This window comes from Balaenoptera ricei, chromosome X (assembly GCF_028023285.1).
Source record: "Balaenoptera ricei isolate mBalRic1 chromosome X, mBalRic1.hap2, whole genome shotgun sequence".
NCBI lineage: Eukaryota > Metazoa > Chordata > Mammalia > Artiodactyla > Balaenopteridae > Balaenoptera > Balaenoptera ricei.
In genome coordinates, this window is record NC_082660.1 from 49,203,453 (window position 1) to 49,226,716 (window position 23,264).

Genomic DNA, 23,264 nt, shown 5'->3' on the forward strand with positions numbered 1-23,264 from the left:
AAAAAAGATTCAGTTCATCATTCCAGCTGCTAGAGATATTTTATCTGTTATCCATTTATTTCCTATCCCTACTCCCAGTTTCATGCCATCTGTGAATTTGATGAGATGATCTTCTCTGTTCTCATCTACATCACTTATAGAAATATTGATCAGAACAAAGTCCACTGGCAGTCTACTAGAAATCTCTTTCTTGCTTGGTAATGATCAGCAATCTTTGTGATCAATTTTACTTATTTAAGATTTACTCAAATTCTACTCTTATCTAATTTACTATTTTGCATCATTTCCATAAGATGACATTTTCATGCTTTGCTGATGTTCAAATATTACCTCCCCTTTAAACGTGCATTTGAAGGATGTGTGATGAGAAAATGAGAACTGGAAATCATTGCCCCTCACCCTCACCACCTACACACCTCTCTCTCCTTCATGTAACTGAAGATATCCTTAATATATATTGAGTTGAAAAATGGATCACTGTGGTCCTTGTCAACATCCTCCAGTGGGGTCATCTGCTTGGAAATCACCAGAAAGACATATTAAGAGAAAGATTCCAAGAAAAGCTTAGCACACATACATAAAAAATGACTCCTTTCTTCCCACTGTCATCTTCTCCTAAGGTTCCTCAAGCCTTATATGTCCTGGGCCATAACAGAGCACCCCTTGGTCCTGTAATCCTCATACTGTTGAGTAACCAAGAAATGCTTAGTCCTCCTGTACACACCTGCTCTGCCCTAAGAACCAGACACTATTTTTACAGGTAAGCTCAAGATTCTCCAAGAAAGACATTCTTGTCTTACTCTTTCAAATTGTGTCACCTGTCTTCTTAGGTCCCTTGTTATGTCTCAGTGCTTTGATCTGGCCCAGTTCATCTTCCTGTTAGCCTTTTCCTCCCTTCTACACCTTTAACCAGGTTGTTCTGCCTACAAGAGGGGTCTTTCTTCTCCTGCTTGCCAAATCTCATCCCTTAGTCCTTCCAATTTACAACTTAAAAACCATCTTCCTTGGAAGATGCCTCTGTGAACTTAACCCATCTTTGGCTAAGGTCCAATGTAATGCAGATTGCAATCACTAAGAAAGGCAATTTCCTGAAAGAAATTGTCTAACCACTACTGAAAAGCGTATATATACATACATACATACATACATACATACATATATATATATATATATATATATATGTATGTATATTTACACACACACACACACACACAGTATTCCAGACCCTTGGGGGTATTCCTGGAATAAGTACTTTCTAATTGCTCAGGTACATCACTACGCCAATCACGAAGTCAAGAGATTCTACAAGGCCAACTTGATTTAATACCAATTGCTTAGGAAGGCAAAAAAAATCTCTTTGCTAGCAGCCACCTCCAGGACAACAAAGAACACTTCATCTAATTTAAGAAGAAAGAAAGCAGAATACCTCCTTCTCTGATCTCTTGTCCTGAGATGAGAAAGGTTTATGGGAACTGGATTCACAAGTACTGGACTGGCTTGTGGTACTGAACTTGCCCACACTGGACACGGTGACAGTGCTGGACAAGCCTGTTCTAGAGTCAGGGGCAGTGGTGGACACATGTGGGCTGGTTTCAACTTGGAGGTTGATGAAATCTTTGAGAAATGTGTCTTCTTTGTGAGTGAGATTCTTTTGCAAGGCCAATGGCTCCTTGGAAGACAAGTCTTTCTCACTGCTGGGCTTCTCCTGCAAGGCCAAGGGCTCCTTCAGGATAGCCTCCTCCTCAATTGTGGGATTCTCCTGCAAGGCCAAGGGCTCCTCGAAGAGGGTCTCTTTCTCACTCGTGGGCTTCTCCTGCAAGGCCAAGGACTCCCTCAAGATGATTTCCTTCTCAATGCTGGGATTCTCCTGCAAGGCCAGGGGCTCCTTCAGGATAGCCTCCTCCTCAGTTGTGAGATTCTCCTGCAAGGTCAAGGACTCCCTCAGGATGGTCTCCTTTTCAATGCTGGGCTTCTCCTGCAAGGCCTGTGGCTGCTTAATAAGGGACTCCTCTTCACTGGTGATGTTTTCTTGCAAGGCCAACTGCTTTTTCAAGAGGAACACCTCCCCCTGAGCAGTGGGCTTCTTCTTTAAAGATAATTGCCCCTCTATGCTCACTGTCACCTCAGTGGAGAGCTCTTCCTTCAGAACCAATGGTTTCTTGAAAAAGGAATTCCTCTTCAGTGGTGGTTTTCTCCTGCAAAGCCAACAGTGCCTTCAAGGAGTCCTCTTTGTTATCAGTCTTATTCTGCAAGGCAAAAGACTTCCTGAAGAGGGACTCATCTTTGTTGGTAGGTTTAACATGCAATGAAAATGGCTCCTGAAAGGGGAATTCCTCCTCAGTGGTAGACCTCTCCTCCAAGGTCAATTGCTCCTTAATATATGATTCTTCTTCAGTGGTGATATTCTCCTGCAAGGCCAATGGCTTCTTTGAGAGGGACACCTCTTGCAGAGTGGTGTGTCTCTCTTTCAGTACCGATGGATCCTGGAAGAGGAACTCCTCTTCAGTTGTAGACTTCTTTTTAAAGGGCAACAGCTCCTTAAAGAGTGACTCCTCTTCAGAGGTAGTCTTCTCTATGACCAGTGACTTCTTTAAGAGGAACGTCTTCCCCTGAGTGATTTGCCTCTTTTTTAAAGATACCGGTGTCTTGGTAAGAATTGCCTCATCAGTTGAAGACTTCTTCCTAAATGACATTGGCTCCATAAAGGAGGAGTCCTTACCTTCACCAATCATATTCTGCAAGTCCAACTGTTCTTGGAAGATAGGCATCATCATTTGAGTGGTACACTTTTTCTTCTTTATAGATAATGACTCCTTGGTAGAGACTGCCACATCTGTGGTATGTTTCTTCCTAAATGACACTGGCTCCATAAGAAATTCATCTTTACTGTCTATATTCTCCTGCAGTGCCCATAGCTTCTTCAAGAGGGCCAAATCCCCCTGAATGGTGTGCTTCTCTTGCAGTGCAGATGGTTTCTTCAAGAGGGACTCCTCCTCAGTGGCAGGCTTTTTTTTTTAAAGGATAATGGCTCCTTAATGAGTGACTTCTCTTCAGAAATGATCTGCAATACTAGTGGCTTGGTCAAACAGGACATCTTACCCTGACTGGTACACTTTTTCTTTAAAGATAACAGCTTATTAGAGGAGGTTGCCTCCTCAATGGTATGCTTCTTGTTAAAAGCCAAAGCCTCCTTTAAAAGGGACTCCTCAGTTGGAGTCTTTTGCAAGACCAACGGCTTCTCCAAGATGGACACCTCCTCCTGAGTGGTGTGCTTCTCCTGCAATGCTGATGGCTCTTGGAAAAGGGACTCCTTAGGGGTAGGTTTCTTCTTAAGGGATAACGGCTCCTTAATGAGTGACTTCTCTTCAGAGGTGGTCTTCTGTAATACTAGTGGCTTCTTCAAGCGGTACCTCTTCCCCTGAGTGGTACGCTTCTTCTTTAAAGGTAATGGCTTCTTGGAAAGGGTTGCCTCCTTAGTAGTATGCTTCTTCTTCAAGGAAATTGGGTCCATAAGAAATTCATCTTCACCATCCTTTTTCTCCTGCAACGCCCCTGGCTTCTTCAAAAGGGTAACCACCCCATCAGTGGTGTGCTTCTCTTGTGACACAGATAGCTCCTGGAAGAGGGACTCCTCCTTAGTGGTAGGCTTCTTTTTAAAGGACAATGACTCCTTAATGAGTGCCTTCTCTCCAGAGATGGTCTTCTGCAATACTAATGGCTTCTTCAAGTGGGCTATCTTCCCCTGAGTAGTGCACTTCTTCTTTAAAGATAATGGCCTTGTGGTGAGGGTTGTCTCTGTTGTGGTAGGTTGTTTCTTAAAAGCCAATGATTCCTTAAAGATGGAATCCTCTTCAGTGTTGATCTTCTCCTGCAAGGCCAATGATTTCTTCAAGATGGACACCTCTTGTTCAGTGGTGTGCTTCTTTGGCAATGCAGATAGTTCCTGGAAAAGGCACTCCTTCTCAGTGGTAGGCTTTCTCTTAAAAGACAACAGCTCCTTAGCGAGTGACTTCTCTTCAGAGGTGATCTTCTGCAATACTAGTGGCTTCTTCATACAGGACACCTTCCCCTGAGTGGTACACTTTTTCTTTAAAGATAACAGCTTCTTGGTGGGGGTTGCCTCCTCAGTTTTAGGCTTCTTCCTAAAGTTCGTGGGCTCCATAAAGAAAGAATCCTCTTCAACATTGATGTCCTGCAAGGCCAACTCCTCCCTCGTGTAGGACTGCTTCCCCTGATGTGTGCACATATTCTTTAAAGATAATGTACCCTTGTTGATGGCTGCCTTCTCAGTTTTATGCTTCTTCCCAAAAGTCATTGGCTCTACAACATCACTGTCAGTCTCCTCCTGCAAGGATAGTGGCTTCTCCAAGAGGGACACCTTCCCCTGATTTGTGCTCTTCTTTAATGACCTCTTGATGAGGATTGTATCCTCAGTAGTGGGTTCCTCTTTTAAAATGAATGGCTTTTTGAAAAGAGATGCCTCCTCAGTAGTGGGTGTCTTGGAGCTGGTAGGTATCTCCAGAATGAGCGGTTTATCTATAATATTTGGTACGATGGTGGTTGAGACTACTACTGGTGAGAGTTCCAGCTTATACCTGTAAAGGAAACAATGTCTGGGTAAGAAGAATGTAGTTCCTAGAATCCTCACTTACCATCTTGTTTTGTCACTATACTTACTAAATGTATGGAAGTGGAAAGGGCTTCAACCCCAAGAGACAGACTAGAGGGTAAAAATCAATGGGTACCATAGTAAATCAACTAAGTAGCACACAGTATAGTTTCTATGACCTAGGTCCCTATACTTTTCTAAAAAATTTTCCCTGAAATCATGTTATTTATGCTTTCTCATATATGATTTATTAACTTTATTTATATACAAAGGCTTTTATTATAATACTTACCACATTGTATGAGTGATTGGCTTATATATGTCTCCCTCACTAGCTGCATTTATTTGTCTTTGTCTATCAGTACCAGGTATCTGATAAAATTCAGGTTGAAATTAATATTGTTTGAAGGCTTATGAGAGAGGATTATAAGAGAGAGGCTTATAAAAGGCTTATAAGAGAGAGTTGGGCTGGTACTTAACGTTCATGGTATCTAACCATATTCCTTTCACTCTAGGCTATTTACAAGATGTTTTCCTAGTGGAGATAATAAAAAAGACCAAACTAAACATTTGTTCACATGTGTCAGATGCAAAGCTTTGTTTTGAATAGGACTGCATATCCAATCAGAGTGACTAACCTGGTGTGACCAAATCTCTGGATAACTAGAAATCAGAATAAGAAAAGGGAGAGAATTAAAGGTAAATACGATCAGTCTGAACAAGAGTAAGTACCTTCAAAAGACTAGATATTATATGATTCCTTTTATATGAAACATCCAGAGGAGACATATCCACAGAGATATATCCATAACAGAAAATAGGTTGGTGGTTACCTGAAGCTGGGAAGGGGTAGGGAGGAGGGTAGAAAGGGACTGGGAAAGAGAAGGGACTATGGGTATGAGTTTCTTGGCAAGGGGGTGCTGAAAAAGTTCTAAAATTAGATGGTGGTGATGGCTATACAACTCTATAAATATAATTTTTTTTTTAATTACTGAATTGTTAAAAAAAGAAAAGAAAGTGCCTCAAAAGGTTCCATCTGACCAGATAGGTTCCAGGTGCCTCCTGATGAGAACTTTTAGAAGTAGTCTTCAGATAGTCTAGTTATGATAGAGCATGCATTCTGAGTCTAGACTGCCTGGATCCAAACCCTGGCTCCTCCATTTACTGGCTGGGTGACCTTGGGCAAGTTAATGCTCTATGCTTCACTTTTTTCACCTGTAAAATGAGGGTCATAATATTACCTCCTCTATAGAATTATTGTAAAGATTTGAGCAATTGATATGCATAAAAACACTTAAATCATTGTGAGAACAATTACATGCCAATAAATCAGATAATTTAGACAAAATGGACAAATTCTTAGGGAGATACAAACTACCAAAACAGACTCAAAAACAGAAAATCTGAACAGAGCTATAACAAGTAAAGACACTGAATTAATAATCAAAAACTACCCACAAAGAAAAATCTAAGCCCAGATGCCTTCACTGATGAATTCTACCAAACATTTAAAGAAGAACTAATACCAACATTTCATGAACTCAGGAAGAGGTAAGAATAGTTCCCAAGTCATTCTATGAGGCCAATATTATTCTGATACCAAAAACAAAGACATCAGAAGAAAACTCAAGTCTGATACATCTTATGAACACAGATGCAAAAATCCTCCACAAAACACTTGCAAACCAAATCCAGCAGTATATAAAAGGATTATACACTGTGACCAACTAGGATTTATCCCAGGAATGCAAAATTAGTTTAACATCTGAAAATCAATTCATGTTATCACACCATATTAATGGAATAAAAACGAAAGCTACATGACCATCTCAATAGATCTAGAAAAATCATTTGACAAAATTCAATACCTTTTCATGATAAAAGCACTCAACAAACTAGGACTAGAAAGGAGATTCCTTAACTATGAAAGAACATCTATGAAAAACCCAAAGCTAGTATCATAGCTAATTGTAAAAGACTGATGTTTTCCTCCTAAGATCAAGGAGAACACAAGGATGTCCAACTCTCTTTTTGGGGGGTGGAGGATTTGTCATGTAGTAGTGAATAACTAATATAGCATTGCTGATGCTTTAGAACTGAACCCCTCTGTTCTTTGAATAAAGTACAAACTCTTTGCCATGGTCCATAAGGCCCTGGTGATCTTGCTCCTGCCTGCTTCTCCAAATCCATCTCTTAAAAAACACTGGTATAGGAAGTAGGTATTTAGTGTCTATGATATCTAAAGCCTGGGGTGATCAGAGTAGGCTTCCTCAATAGAGTGACCAACTGTTCTTGTTTGTCTAGGACTGAGAGGGTTCCTGGGATGCAAGACTTTCAATGTTAAAACTGGGAAAGTCCTAGGAAAACCAGAATAAGTCGGTCATTCAACTCTTGGATGGTAAGGATGTTCAACTCTGAACACTTCTATTCAACACAGTACTAAAGGTTCTAGCCAGGGCAATTAGGCAAGAAAATAAAATAAAAGGGATCCAAATTGGAAAGGAAGAAGTAAAACTACTTATGTCAGCAGATGACATAGCCTTATACATAGAAAATCCTAAGGAACCCACACACAAATACTATTAGAACTAATATACAAGTTCAGCAAAGTTCTATGATTCAAGATCAATATACAGAAATCACATGTATTTCTATATCCTTGCAATGAACAACATGAAAATGAAATTATGAAAACAATTTCATTTACAATAGAATCAAGAAGAATAAAATGCTTAGAAATAAATTTAACAAAAGAGGTAAGAAATTTATACTCTGAAAACTACAAAAAAATGTTAAAAGAAATTAAAGATCTAAATAAATGAAAAGACATCCCATGTTCCTGGATTGGAAGACTTAGTATTAAGATGGTAATACTCCCCAAATTGACTTACAGGTTCAAGGCAACTTCTATAAGAATCCCAGCTGGCTTATTAGTAGAAATTGACAAGCTGATTCTAAAATTTATATGGAATTGCAGGGAACCCAGAAGAGCCAAAACAATCTTGAAAAAGAGGAACAAAGTTGGAGGAATCACACTTCCCAATTTCAAAACACACTACAGAACAACAATAATCAAGATAGCATAGTACTGGCATAATGAAAGACATGTAGGTCAATGGAATAAAATTGAGAGTTCAGAAATAAACACATTTACAGTCAGCTGATTTTCAACAAGGGTGCCAAGACAATTAAGTGGAGAAAGATTAGTCTTTTCAATAAATGGTGCCGCGGCAACTGGATATCTATCAATACATGCAAAACAATGAAGTTAGACCCCTAACATACACCAACAATAAAAATTAACTCAAAATGGATCAACAATCTAAGTTAAGAGCTAAAACTTTAAAACTCTAAAAAGAAAAAAATCTTAAAAGTAAATGTTCATAACCTTGGATTTGGCAATGGTTTCTTAGATTATGATACCAAAAGCATAAGCAACAACAAAAAAAAATAAATTGGATTTCATTACAATTAAAAACATTTATGCCTCAAGGAACACCAAGAAGAAAATGAAAAGACCTACAGAATGGAGGAAAAATACTTGCTAATCATATATCTGATCAGGGACTTGTATCTAAACTATATAAAGAATTCTTACAACTCAATAATAAAAAGATCAATAACCAAATATTTTAAATCAGCAAAGGATCTGAATAGACATTCCTCCAAAGAAGATATGCAAGTGGCCAATAAGCACATGAAAGATTCCCAAATCATTAGTCATCAGAGAACTGCAAATCTAAACCACAATGAGATACCATCCCACACTCACTAGAATGGCCGTTAAAAAAACAAAAAACAAACAAACAAAAAAACCTCCCAGAAAATGGCAAGGATGTGGAAAATTCAAAACCCTCATCCACTGCTGGTAGGAATGTAAGATAGTGTAACCACTATGGAATACAGTTTGGCAGTTCCTCAATGAGTTCAACATAGAATTACCATATGACCCAGCAATTACATTTCTAGTTACATATGCAAAAGAATTAAAAACAGGTGTTCAAACAAAAACTTGTACACAGGTGTTCATAGCAGCACTATTCACAATAACCAAAAGGTGGAAACAATTCAAACATTCATCAACTGATGAATGGATAGACAAAATATGGTACATCCATACAATGGAATATTATTTGGCAATAAAAGAGGATGAAGTACTGATACCTGCTACAACATGGATGAACCCTTAAACATTATGCTGAGTGAAAGAAGCCAGATACAAAAGACGATACATTGTACAATTCCATTTCTGGGAAACGTCCAGTATGGATAAATCTATAGAGACAGAGAGTAGACTAGTGGTTGCCTACAGGTAGGGAGGACTGAGAGGTGGCAGCTAAAGGTAGAGTTCCTTTTGGGATTGATGAAAATATGCTAAAATTCACTGTGGTGATGGCTGCATAACTCTGTGAATATACTAAAAACCACTGAATTGTACATTTTAAGAGGGTGAATTGTGTATGTGAATTATATCCTAATAAAGCTGTTACCAAAAAAAAAAACCACTTAGAATAATGTGTGATTACAGTAAACTCTCAATAGATGTTAGCTATTAGCTCTAGCACTATTATTAGGGTCCATTTCACTGAACTCTGAATGAGGACAAGAATGTTTATGGCATTTTGTGAGGATTTCCCTGCTAAAGTCAGAATGGTGAAAGAAATTCAAAAGAAAATAACACAGGGAATTAAGGTCAAAATACACACGCAAATCCCAGGAATTTCATTTCAGCAAGAAACTGAGTAGGGCTAAATGCTAATCTTCTTGTATGATTTCTTTCTGCTGGGTAATTAGCAAAGTGTCCTGTGGACCTGGCATGTTAATTTTTTGGAGTTCCCCAAACTTTTCCCCTTACCATTTGGAACCCATGCTTAGCCAGGTTATAGCTATCTAGCTGATCTATTCTAGTCTTCCAGAAAGAAGTAATTCCCACTGGAATGAGGAGAGGATATAAAAAGGTCTCACTCCACTTTATAACTCTTCTTCTAATAGAAATTTTCCTAGGAGTAAATCCTTTTCCCGATCCTAGATGAGAATACTCCTATCTACTTGCAGAACCTGTGATCAGTTCCCTATAACAGCTGGAAAACACACATTTTTGGCCTAAGGAGATAGTAATTTCTCTACAGTAGCAAGGAACAAACCTCCCCCTAAGGGTTCTAATGGGATAAGCAGACTGGCAAGCTATCAGCCAGCTGCTGAGAATCCCCTGAAAAGTTAAGTTGCCTCCACACTCTCAACCACAGAGTAGCTCAGTCAAGGACTGAAGTACTAAAATAGAGAAAAGATGAGCACAAGACCTTTTGGCAAATTCCTCAATGACAACAGCTCTTTCAATATGAACACACCATGTAGGTGGGTGACAGAGGGGGAGAGGGAGGGAGGGGGGCAGAGAGAGGGAGAGAGAAAGATTGGGGGTGGTGGTGAGATGAGGCCTGTAATTCTTCAGCAATTTAGTCCATCTAAGCACCCAGAGTTAATGTAGTACTCACCACTGTAGCTCACTAAAAATGTTCTCAATGGGGACAAAAGGCAGTCAAAAGGATGTCACACCCTCTCCTTTACCATATAAAACAATGACATCTGAGTCCCCTCGTACTCACCCATGAGCAGGTGTGTTCCTGTTTATCTTCTTGGAAACATCTTTAACAAACTCATTACTGGCTTCCTTCTTGGGCTTGGCAGGTTGACTTTGAGAAGCCTGCAAGAAAAAAAAAAAGGTGGGGGGGCTGGTCTGGAGGAGGAAGCAAGGAAATGGAGAGAGAGAGAGAACCTCAAATTACCCAATAGGTGGTTCTCATAGGAAGGTCCTGACACACATCCACACCCTGGACACCTTGTTTGGGTGTTCCCAGGAACATTGATCAAAACATCTTACAACCAGTATGGTACTGGTGCCAACTAGTCATGATGGAAGCTGGCAGTACAGTAGTCCTGGTGCATATTAGCTAAATAGCAGCCCTAAGTGATTTCAAGATACATATGATGTAGTTCTGATCTCCAATGTCAGGTATACTGGCTGGCAAATTCTCAAAAAGATGTTTTGTAAACATCACATTCCATTTTGACCCCATAAGATATTTAGAGGGGGGAAAAGGCAATATAACTGGCTTTGCTGCCTGAGTATACCAAGATCAACTAGCTTTTCAGGATAGACCTCTAATACAACACTACCTGTGATACATCTATCCCATCTCACTGAGGGGATATTTATTTAACATGGGGCTCTGGGGAGCTCCACCAGAAACTCTAATCATGACTAATTCTATTAAACAGTAGAAGAGATCATGGGACTGTGAATAATGTCAATAAAAATAATCTTAAAGGTTATGCCTTTAAAATGAAACAAACTGAATCTAATTATATTCCAAATAAATACCATAACCACACTGAAGGACAAAAGAAAGAAAACAGAAGGAAATACAAGATAATAAACAACTAATCCAAGTAAAATACAAGATAATAAACAACTAATCCAAGTAAACACAGACTATACACCCTCACCATATACATCCTCAGTCAGGATGCGTTTGTGGGATGGTGGAGAATATTGCAAATAAATCTGGAACTCTTTTTAGTAGGTGTATTTATTATGGTGGTGTGAAAGAAGTAATTCTGAAACTCTTTTAGATGTATTATAGTATTGAGTAAATGTGTTGATGATCTTGGGAACCATGGTTCTCATTGTAGAGAAGGAACATATAAACACGGATTGAGGAATACAAGAAAGAACCCTGTACGTTTTGGAATGGGAGCTGTGTGGACTCATGATTTCTTAAATAGGTATATGTGTATATACATCTGAGTATACAGGAGTGTATGTATTTGTATATATAGATATATGTGTATATATAGATATGTTTAAGTACAGATATGTGTGTATCTATATGTATATATAGATGCAGACATTTCCTAACTCTGTCTGCAGAAAGGGCAGAAAAGGCAGACACCCCAGTAGCACACCTAGCACTGAGATCTTGGTCTCTAATACCATTCCCCACTAAAAGGAACAGGAATTCTTCACAGAAATGGTTGACTCCACGGCAATAAAATAGGTACAAGAACATCCTGGAACCTCCTGTTATGCTGGAAAGAAAATGCTCAAAACAATGATGATAGTATGTCACAAAGACACAGTAGTCAGATTAAAGGGGACCCTAGTGACCAAATCTGGGACAATTTGAGCACCAAAATAATAAAATACAATACTGAACAACAAACCACTGAAAAAATAGGAATTCATAAGTCTATACCAATAATAAATAAACAGGGAAGAAGGGAGGCCTCTGCTTGTAGACTGGTAAATGGGGAACAAGTGCTAGAGTTGGAAAAATCATCATAAAGATTGTGTTAGGCAAAAATCATCAATGAATGCTAAATCTAGGGGACATTTTGATGAAGAGTGGCTATTTGGAGGCTCTTAAGAGTGTGTCCCACAGATTATTAGTTGCAAGAGGAAAAAAAATAAACAGTAATTATACAGCGGAGAAGCCAGACAACATCTTGACTGGGTGATCAAAATTAACCTCACCAATGAGGGACAGATGGATGTCGTGTGCCTCCAGATGTGATACTCTAAGGACAGAACATCACCTACACAATACTCCAGCCAAGCGTATATAACATCAATCTAATCACATGGAAACATCAGACAAACACAAAATGAGGAATGTTCTATTTTTAAAATGGGGGGTTGGGTCGGACTGTATTCTTCAAAAATATCATAAAAAACAAAGAAAGGCTATGGAAGTGTTCCAGATTAAAAGAAGCTAGAGACATGACAAGTAAACGACCCTAGACTGGATCCTTTACTGGAGGGGGAAAAATGCTTATAACATTGACTTTACAAAGTCAACGGAAAAAAATTGGAATATGGACAACAGATTACATAAAAACACTATATCAGTGTAAATTTATAAAGTTGTTGACTGCACTGTGTTTATATAAGACTATTTCTCTGAGGAGAAATAGTATATAGAGACTCTTTCTCTATATACGCTGAAATACCCTAAGTATTTCATGGTAAAGGACCATGATGTATGTAAGCAGATAGGATAAAATGTTAGTAATACGTGAATCTAGGTAAACAGCATATGTGTGTTCTTTGTACTGTTTTTTATTTTTGCAACTTTTTATAAATTTGAAATTATTTCCAAATGAAGTATAAAAGAATTATGCCTTTGTATCATCGTATCATAATAAGCAACTACAATCCAACAGGGAATTCTTTCTTAGTTGTTGTCCACTTCTGCTCTTCAAAGAGCTTGACACAGTTTGCATTTTAATTTCACCTAAAGTTTTACAGACTCCTTGTGTGTCCAGCTGAGATCCAGAATTGGAAAAGATGTGCATTCTTGGCAGGAGAGAGGTGGAGACCCTAATCCCCAGGGTGAAACTTTCAACTTGCCATGTGTGAAGGTTCAAAGCACTAATATTTTCAGATCTAAGCTCAAGGGGACCTTTACCAGTATCTCCCCATAATTCTTTCACCAAAAAATAGGAAAATAGAGATGACAATCCTACTGACAAAAAATAATTTAGGAAATAGACTTTATCTCCTCATCCACTGGCTTTGGACCAGCTCTAACAAATCAAAAGTCCTTCCCATGCTGAAAGGATAAAGGAGAGGGGGAAAAAGAACACTCACAGCAGACTAACTAATTAAAACAGATCAGCTCTTTTGGCAAGCCAGGACCTCACTGTGGTGAATGTTGAGGAGAAGACAGATATGGGGACATGTAAATGAAGTAATACTGACAGGAAGAAGCAAATCGTCATAAAGGGAATCCCCAAAGTTCAGAGAGAAAGGAGTCCTCAACCCTCAAAGAAATGAGCTCAGACGTCTGCAGAAATGCCCAACCCTGGAATGGCTTAGGTACACTGTAATGATGGAACTTTGTCTGGAAAGCACCAAAGACCATTCAAGGTGACCAGAACTTGAACGCAAAAGGGATACGGGCTTTCTGAGCTTCTGAAAAGCTAGAGGCAGAGATACTGCTCAGGGATGCCTTGCTTCCCCAACCCTGGACAGGTATGTGGCCTAACAGATGTTGAATTCAGTTGGAGAATCAGGAGGGTCCTAGCATGTGTTTCCTATTAATTTATTTGTGTTTGTTCTCTATGAATGATGATATAAACTTCACGACAAAAAAAGGACTGAGACATGGCAGGAAAGTTTTTCATATGTGGTTAGACTTTGCTTTGCACAGTGTCACTGGACTCCCATCAGGGACTCTGGAGGCCAAGGGAAGCTACATTAAGATGGGCTGCATCTGCTCCTGATTTGTGTGGCTACCTTATTTCAACCAAGTTTCTAGAGCCATGGTTAAATAAGTCAGGAAATGAATCTAACCTTACAGGTCTGTGTGGGAGGTAGCTCTTTCAACCAATCTAGAGTAAATCTGATTATGCAGGAAGCTGTAACACAATCATACATGTTGTAATCTGCATGGGGAAAAGACTGTTTTAGCACAAAGGTGGTCACATAGCATCTAAAGAACAGAGATACAAAGGGGAGAACTTTGCCAATGCTTATCCAATCCTGCCCAAGGGGGTAAAATATTATCTAGCAGATGTAAGAATTCTGGTAGCCACAGAAGGACACTATTATAGAGGGCAGGATAGGGTTCACTAGGGTTCTCTGTATCCTAGATGAAACAGACTTCAAAACCAACACTGGGCAAGTCTTTATCTGTGAAGTGGAGATAATTATAGTATCTGCCTCAAAGGATTTTATGAGGATTAAGTGAGTGGATACAGGGAAAAATGCTTAGAATAGTGCCTGACACGTGGTAAACACTCAGGAGACATCAGTTACTATTATTTTCTAAGACCAAAGATTACCTCTGACTCAATTCTATATTCAGTTAGTAACTTTCTAACTAGTAAATTTGATTTTCTTAGCTGGCGCCTTAATAACACCAGAAGGGAGGTAACTTGGAAGTGAACTCAAGAATTCTAACCAAAACTGAGTTTCTAGATCTCCATAGTTGAAAACCAGATCATGGAACTGTGGTCATCAATGGTTCTGTACATCAGAGGACATTTTTGATTGTCACTATGACTGGGGTGCTGCTGGAACTTAATGCTAGGGACCAGGAATGCTGGCTGAAGTCAGTCGTACACAATAGAAAAACTTTCCTGTTCAAAATGCCCACAGTGCTTGAATTGATGAACACTGCCCTAGACTACAATGAATCTACCAGAGTACTTGCCTCCAAGGCCTACGCAACCAGCTGAGCCACCTCTGGACTTTATCTAAATGCAAGATCCCAAAGTTCTCATATTTGTCTACAATGTCGTATCTCATAATCACTCTGCTGCTTCCAGAGAGCTCCATCAATTAATCCAGATGGTATGTGCCAGCAGAAGAGCCACTGCAGTTTCTGAAATTGGGTCATTGATTCCAAATAAAATTGGCTCTCAACATTCTAGAGAGGGTCAGAGTTTGGTAAACTGGAAAGGTCCCTCAAGGAAGAGGTTGTCTAAACCTTATGCGACACCATGGCAGAGGATTGGACTGGCATACTCACGTTGGTGAGATCTTCAAAAGCTGACCTCTTTTTCAGTGGTCCCTGAGGTGAAGATGGAGATATCTTTGCTTGGTAATTCTCTCTCTAAAAAAGTAAAAGAGGTAAATGCGTATATCCAATTGTGAGCAGTCTTTTCAGGGACTTCAGGTCATCTTTGGGGCTCAGGCGGGGAATGGCTGAATCTCCAAGCAACTGCAGACGCCTATAATAAACCCCAATAAACTACAACAAAAGGAAATTTTGGCACCCACTGCTTAGAGAGTCCCTGAAGGAGATAATCATTGATGATAGGGACAAGGCTGGGAGGAGAAAAGATGACTGTCAGTGTAACTCTCAGAATGAGCAAACTAGCTTGGTGAAGCTAATTTTCTCTCTTACTCCTCTCATATTTATGGCTATACTAGCCAAGATTAACCATCACCACGCCCACCACCCTGCAACTCCCACTCATTCCTTTAATATGGATGTTCCCAGGTAAATTAGTTCAATAATTTAACAAAACTTAAGTGTCTCTTATGTTAAGTAGTTGATTTAAGACATTCTCAATAAGGACAATAACACACGTACGTAGATACTGACCCAGGATCAGCTCTTTATTAGCTATTGACCTCGCACAAGTCACTTAGTTTCTGAGACTCAATTTCCTCATCAGTAAAATTGGGATAATGACCTACCTCATTTGAGGATCAAATAAGAGAAAACATGTTTTTTTTTTTTTTTAAATAAATTTATTTATTTTATTTATTTATTTTTGGCTGCATTGGGTCTTCATTGCTGTGCCGCGGGCTTTCTCTAGTTGTGGCGAGCGGGGGCTACTCTTTGTTGCAGTGCGCGGGCTTCTCATTGCGGTGGCTTCTCTTGTTGCGGAGCACGGGCTGTAGGCACGCGGGCTTCAGTAGTTGTGGCACGTGGGCTCAGTAGTTGTGGCTCGCGGACTCTAGAGCGCAGGCTCAGAAGTTGTGGCGCACGGGCTTAGTTGCTCCGCGGCATGTGGGATCTTCCCAGACCAGGGCTCGAACCCGTGTCCCCTGCATTGGCAGGCGGATTCTTAACCACTGCGCCACCAAGGAAGCCCGAGAAAACATGTTTTTAAAAAATCTATATAAACTGTAAACGGGCAGAAATAGTATTTTAAAAGTATATAGTCCAATATGTTTTTAAACCTCATAGGGAAAATTCTGTACTTTAAGAAAGGAGTTTGGTAATTCATATTAATCCCTTTTAGTGTATACAAGGGAGAGATGGGGGAAAGGAGGAAGGGTGAATATTTTGGATCAAAGGGAGTTTCCTTTCTAGGTAGTGTTTATCTACACATGCCTTACCCCACTCCCAAATGAGCAAGACTATCTCTGTGGGGTTAGAGGTTAAGGTAAATCACGCTGTAGGGCTTTTCTGTTCCCTAACAGTTTTTATTTGGTGAAAGTCTCCTAAGTATCAGATTTCCTTTATGAAGTGAGAACCCTGCCCTACCTATGTCAGAGAGTTGTTAATAATATGAAGCAGAACATTGAGGTCCGACCATTTATTTTCCCTGTTCTCTATTTACATCATGGACAGTTAGTACATGACACAGTAAGTGATTAGAAATTTAGAGAACTGGATTCATATTACAATAGAACAATCTAGCACAGTGGAGCAATCCTGAAAGAGCTGAGAAGAATTACTTCTGTTTTTTAATTGATTAAGCTAAGAAATAAGTAAACTATTAGTCTCTTATCTAGTTCATGATAAATAATCCTAGTGGAAATAATTAGCAAAAATAAATTAGTATTTTCTCTCAAATTGGCTACGAAATTAACTGTTGGCCTGTTATCCAATTCCTACTTAATATTACTGGTAGAAATAACCAGCCCCAAATAAAATCAATGGGTAAAACTGAACTCAATAAAATTTATATTTGCAAAATGTGCCCTGAGAGAGTTGGATTTGGAAAAATAACGGCCACAAAAGAAAACTTACAGTGGCAGAACTCTAATCAGAAAATTTGATATGGACAAAAATCTGATCAATGTATCAAATCTTTCTTGCCAAATTTACATAGGAAAAACACATTTGGCCCCTCTAAGAAAATCATTTCAGTGAGACAAAAATGAAAATGATTAGAAAGTGTTTATCTGTGCTGAGAGAAAACCAATCAAGGAAAATAAATTGGCCTAATGATGTTTGCTCCAGGAAATACTCTCTTAATGACAATTCATCAGGTTAGTAAAATTCTGATTAAAATATGAATGATAAGGAACATAGAACATCGCAGGGTCCAGGGTCGGAATGACAAACTATCCACAAGGTCAAAACAGCAGGCTCAAAATGGGCCCATTCTTCAAATTTAATAGCTGTAAAAAGCATTATAATACGTTTGTTGACCTAATCTTCATACTCTCCCCAGGATGTACCAAGCAGCCACCTGGCAAGGTGCTTTGAGCATCTCAGAGAAAGTAAGAGTATAGATGTGATCACTAATGAGAACTGAGTATTTTTTGCTTTTGAAGGTTATGGAGAACGGCCTTCATCTTAGCCATGCATTTACGGGAAAGAAGAGTTGACACTTTCTCCCTAAGTCCTAATTTGCTGGTCTTCTCCAACTACAAGGTCTGCCACCCTTTCCCACTTTCTCAGATTAAACCACACATAGTTCAAAAGATGTAGGGATGAGGATAGGGACTGAACAAACGCAGGAAGAGCTTATTTGAAACACTGTTGGGAGGGACAGCTTGCTCTAACCTTTTCAGATGGGCCATGATCACTGGGCACAATTTTGCTGGACTGAGATTTCTTAGTCTCACGTCTGGAGCGCTGGGGTGGTAGTGGCAGTGGCATTTCTTATGGATTCAGCAGCATCTATCCAAGGCAGGGCTGCAATCAGAAAAGGACTCTTTAAAACACCATTCACCAGAAATATCAGAATTCTCTGGAGATCCTTGAGAAAACCCAGTCTCTCTATAGCATCCCTAGGAGAAAACATACTTTGATTTAAGCAGATCTGGGCTCAAATCTTGGTTCTACCACACTTAACCATGGGCAAGTGACTTAAACTCCCTAGGCTTCAGTTATCTCATCTGTAAAATGGAGATAAGTATACGTACCTCTGCAGGGCACTGTTCAAATTAAATGAGATACTCTATGTAAAAAGCTCAGTACAGTGCCTGCCACCCCCTGTGGGCACTGGGACTGTGGCCTAGCCCCTAGTTTAGCCTAGGAACACTGGGGACAAATTAACAGTTTTGCATTGAAAATAATCAAGAACATGACAGATCATATAGTATGGAGGCTCGCTGGTAGGGTTAATGTTCTTTAAAAGGCATGGGGTCCTGGCCACAGCAATTATAATGATGCTACAGAGAAGGCAAAAGAATACACTGCACACACACACACACACACACACACACACACACACACACGTATGCACAATAGGCCAGAGGGTATTCAAAGGCTGCATTCAATCAAGAAACTGTAATCCAGTTCCAGACACCCAGTAAGAAAAAAATAAAATAAAATCAAAAGATAACAGCAGAAGGAACTAACTTGTTGAAAATCACTTGACATAAAAATTTAACAGTCATTACAGACCTTGGGAGAGTCCTACCTTCACCCCATCTCAGTGTGGGATCCCATTCTACATTCCTTAAATTTCTTTTAGTTTGTGAGTTCCCAATAGTATGATATACTTATGTATCTTACAAGCAAATACATAATTAGGAGGAATCAGCTCTTGGATATCCAAGAGACCCTTCCCACTCAAATACAACTGCCCTTCCAACCACACCCATATTCAGTGTCCAAGATCAACTGCATTTGACAAAGAACAGGCTTCCATAAGAGAGACCCTAAAGGCAATGCACCAGATACTTCAGGCAATGGAGATACAAACACAAATAAATCATGTATCTTACCCTAGAAGTATTCACAGGCACAGCTCTAACAGTAACATAAAAATATGACAAATGATTTAAAAATGGTAGATAAAAAGTACTTTAGAAACATAATGGAAAGTCAGTAATCTTGTGGGAGATTCCATCTGGACTTAAACGACAAAAAGGTTCCCAAGTAGACAGGGGAGCTTTCCAGGCAAAGAAAGCCTGAGCCTAGGCGGAGGCTTGAACATGCAGAGCACAGCAAGTCTGGGAACATCCAAACTTGCCTGGAGTGTGGAGTATAAAGAATGCGTTGGGGAGGAGTTAGAAAGAGGCTGCAAGCTAGGCTGGGGCCACGCTGGTAAGACTGCAGAGGAGACTGCAGTTTGAGGGGAAGGTTTAAGAAAGAAGAAAGGCTAACTTGGGCTTTGCTTTGGATGGAGAATATTAAACATTTTGTTGGCAAGGAAAAGTCAGTACAAGTATGTGCCTTCACATTTACTATGTCAGTTAATCCTCCCAACAAAACTGTGAGGGTAAGCAGGGCAAGTACAATTCTTTCCATTTTATAGTCCCAGATGAGTTAAGTGACTTACTACACAGGACAAATTATTAAGCAGCATAGAATACCCAGCTCTTTCCAGGGCTCTTTTCTAAAATACCATGAAGTCTCTCTGATTGTATGCAAAAAAGACTCCAAAATAGCCCACAGCCCAAATTGAAAGGCCATAGTGTGGTAGTATGAGGAGTAATGAGGAGTTAGAACACAGACTTTTTTTTAAGAAGCAACTGGGCTCCTAAATCAGCCAACTTAGCATCTTAGAGCCTCCGTTTCCTCATTTGCAAAAGAACTATACCACCTCTTACTTGCAGAGGTATTGTGTGGCTCAAATGTAAATTTGTATGTGCAAAGCTTAACCTGGTAAGTACTCAGAATAAATGGTGCATCTTATTCTCCTTCTCTTCCTCCAAATCCAAACCTATTTTCCATCTCATCCCTCAAAACTCAGCCAAGCAGCAATAAAGCTAAATTGAGTGAACCCACCCTTAACTGCACTGTATGAAAACCACTCACTCCACTATTATTATTCACATCTCATACAATTTTTTATGGATGACCAAAGACTCATGTTCTGAAATCTTTATCTTTCAAGCGGAAAGAAAAAATCAAACTGGAGTCAACAGGCCAGAAAACTTTCAGCTGATGACATCACAGGTTGACTAAACCTCAGAGAAAATAAGGTTTTTCAGATGATGGTCATGTATCACCTTCATTATCCTGAACAATAATCACTTGCTTTGGGGGACACAGACACCGACTTAAGCAACTAATTTCCCCGCCACTAGGTATGGGGAGGGGATTGACACCACCTGAAACATGCTTTCATAAAAGGACACTCTGCAGAACACTCTCAACTTCTACCACCTACAGAACCCTTAGCCTTACTTGGACAAAAAAATTAAAATCCTTTCTACTTTCCATCTCCCCTACATACACACTGATGAGTGTTGAAGACTCTATTGGGCATCCCAGGGCTGGTGCTGAAACCCACACAGGGGCAAGTTGGCTTGTTTAGAAGCCCAATTGCTCAGAGTCCAAAACTGTAGATCAAGACAATCTCAGGAAACAGTAGCGACTTCTTTTCATATATAAAGGCAGGTTACAGACAGCAAGACACTGGGGAGAGAAAGCAGCATGGTGTCAATGGAAGCAGCACTGAGCTGGGAAGGATGCCTAGGCTCTAGTTCTAATGCCGCCCTAGCTGGCTGAGTGACACTGGACAGGTCCCTTTTCCCTCTCCAGGCCTCCTTCCCCCACCTAATAAAATGAGATCGTGGGACCAGAGTCTCCTCGACATTTAGACCATGGTCAATGGATCAGCAATATCAGCATCACCTGGGAGCTTGTTAGCAATTTAAAATCTCAGGCCCCGAGGTAGGCCTTACCAAATCAGGAAGTGCAAGTTAATAACCCCAGGTGATCTGTAGGCACTTTAAAGTTTAAGAAGCCCTGTTCTAGGATCCCTTCAACTTCTGACATTCTAGGATTCCAAGAGGACCATAGCAGAGAGCAGTGGAAAGCCAGAGCTGGAGAGGTTTGAGGTGGTGATGACAGAAGAGAGCCAGTGGAGACAACAAGGGAGGAAGGACACATGTTTCCATCTTCCTTCATATCCTTCAACCTGTAGTTCAAAAGACATCCCTCAAGTAGCATTCTCTAGCTTAAATATGTCTTGTGGATGAAATTGATCCCGCACAGTTTCGCTTGTGAAAAGACGTTATGTAAATGTACTCTGATTCAGGCATGTGTACTGGTAGCTCCATTTAAAAGCTGAGACCCAGTTTTGGTTTTTTGTTGTTTTTGTTTGTTGGTTTTTTTGGTTTGTTTGTTTTTTTGCTTTGCCATCTCACCCACTAATACACACTCCCTCCCCAACCTCGTACAGGGCTCTCTCCGCAGACTGCTGACTGACGGGAAAAAGCAGAGGTTGCGTGTCAGGGATCCCATGCATCCCGGCAAAAGAAGACAGTGAGTTAGTTACAAGGGACTGCAGTGAGGCTCAAGGACCCACCCGCGTGCGACACAACCGGACATTCAAGCGGGCAGTACAAGTTCTAAGGTGCCTACCTCATATCGAGATTGAGGGCAGAAGAGGAAAGACCACGGACGCAGTCCTAACCCAGGAGAGGCCCGGGAAATGACCGGAGCTCCGCGTCGCAGCAACCGGCGTCCGTCTCAACTTACCCCGTGCTCTCTCCAATCAGCCCAGCAGAGAATTTTGAAAATTACAGCCCAGGAGGCAGAGCAGTGGTGATTGGCCAGCAGGGGCAAATCAGCGTGCAGTTGAGACTTGAGCTCGCCTAGCAAGGAGGGGCGGGGCTGGGTATTTTTAAACCGAACTCTGCAGCTAATTGACTTCACAACGGGGCGTGGTTTCCTGTACCCCTGGTTGCACTGGGCTGGGCTGAGAAGCGGGAGTACTGGGTCTCTTTAAAGACTCGTTTTCATTTAAATAATCCTGCTGGAGGATGGCGAGAGCCGCTGCATTATGTAGTGAATTAAAACATTAATATTAATAAGCTTTTGGGAATTCCCTGGCGTTCCAGTGGTTAGGACTCGCCGCTTTCACTGCCCTGGCCCAGGTTCAATCCCTGGTCGGGCAACTAAGACCCACAAGCCCGCGCGGCGCGGCCAAAAGGGGCCTTTGTGAGGGAAGCAGAGCAGAAATTATTGCCCTTATTTTACGGATAGCCCCCAAAGTTCAGAGAGCTAATAGTAGCTAACATTAACTGAGTGCTAGCTCTGTGCTAATTGCTACAAATTGTTTAATTGTTTTCAACACTGTCCAAAAAGGTAGGTACTTTTATTATTGCCGTTTTACAGACAACAAAACTGTAGCTTGCTAACTGCCCAAAGTCACAGTGCTACATTGTGGCAAAGCAAGTAATACAACCGATATGCTCATTCATTTCATTCCTACATTAATTCATTCATTCAACAAATAATTATTGAGCACCTGCTTTGTTCCAGGAGCTAAAAATTATATATATGAGTAACTGACAAAAGACTTGAAGAGTGTATAGCCCTGCCCTGTCTTCTGAGGAGGGAAAGAGAGAATGGAGATGCCAGGAATAAAACCTAGGAAGTCCTGCATATACAACAGATACTCTACCACTAAACTACATCTTTACACTTATTATTAGTCCATTCTCCTTTTAGTATCTCATAGCTTCTACATTAAATGGAAAATAGTCACATGATCCCAGGCCCTCTTCTCTTTTTAATATCCCTAGGTTATCACATCCAGATCCATGACTTTAAGTAGCATCTAAAAGCTGGCCCTGAACTCCAGACTCATAAATCCAAATGACTACTCCACATCTCCACTTGGATGTCTAATAGACACCTCAAACTTAACGTGTTCACAACCTTCACCAAACCTGATCCTTCCTCCAATGTCCCCCATTTCAGAAACTGGTACCACATCAGGCCTGTTAATCAAGCCAGAAACCTGGGTATCATCCTTGATTCAAACTCTTTTCCACCACCTTAGCCTACCAAATCCAATCCTTCAGCAAATCCTGTTGATTCTACCTCAAAAATATATTTTATATCCATCCACTTCCCTCCATCTCCACTACAACCATAGTCTCTCGATTGGACCACAGTCAAAAGCCTCCAAGCTGCTCTCCCCCTTTCCAATCTGGCTCTTCTCTAATGCAAATACAATACAATATGATCAGTCTTTAAAAAAAAAATATGTATCATGT

At 40.3% G+C, this 23,264-nt stretch overlaps 1 protein-coding gene across 1 annotated transcript; it reads right to left on the reverse strand.

Annotated features, from left to right (window-relative positions):
- Positions 1-401: 401 nt before the first annotated feature.
- On the reverse strand, positions 402-17,958 carry LOC132357072 (G2/mitotic-specific cyclin-B3-like). The gene is given in 9 exon segments (XM_059910383.1): positions 402-512; positions 1,427-1,832; positions 1,938-2,164; positions 2,166-3,014; positions 3,017-4,142; positions 4,299-4,613; positions 10,213-10,310; positions 15,142-15,225; positions 17,863-17,958. Coding segments are annotated over 9 exon segments (3,312 nt in total).
- Between the last annotated feature and the right edge of the window lie 5,306 nt (positions 17,959-23,264).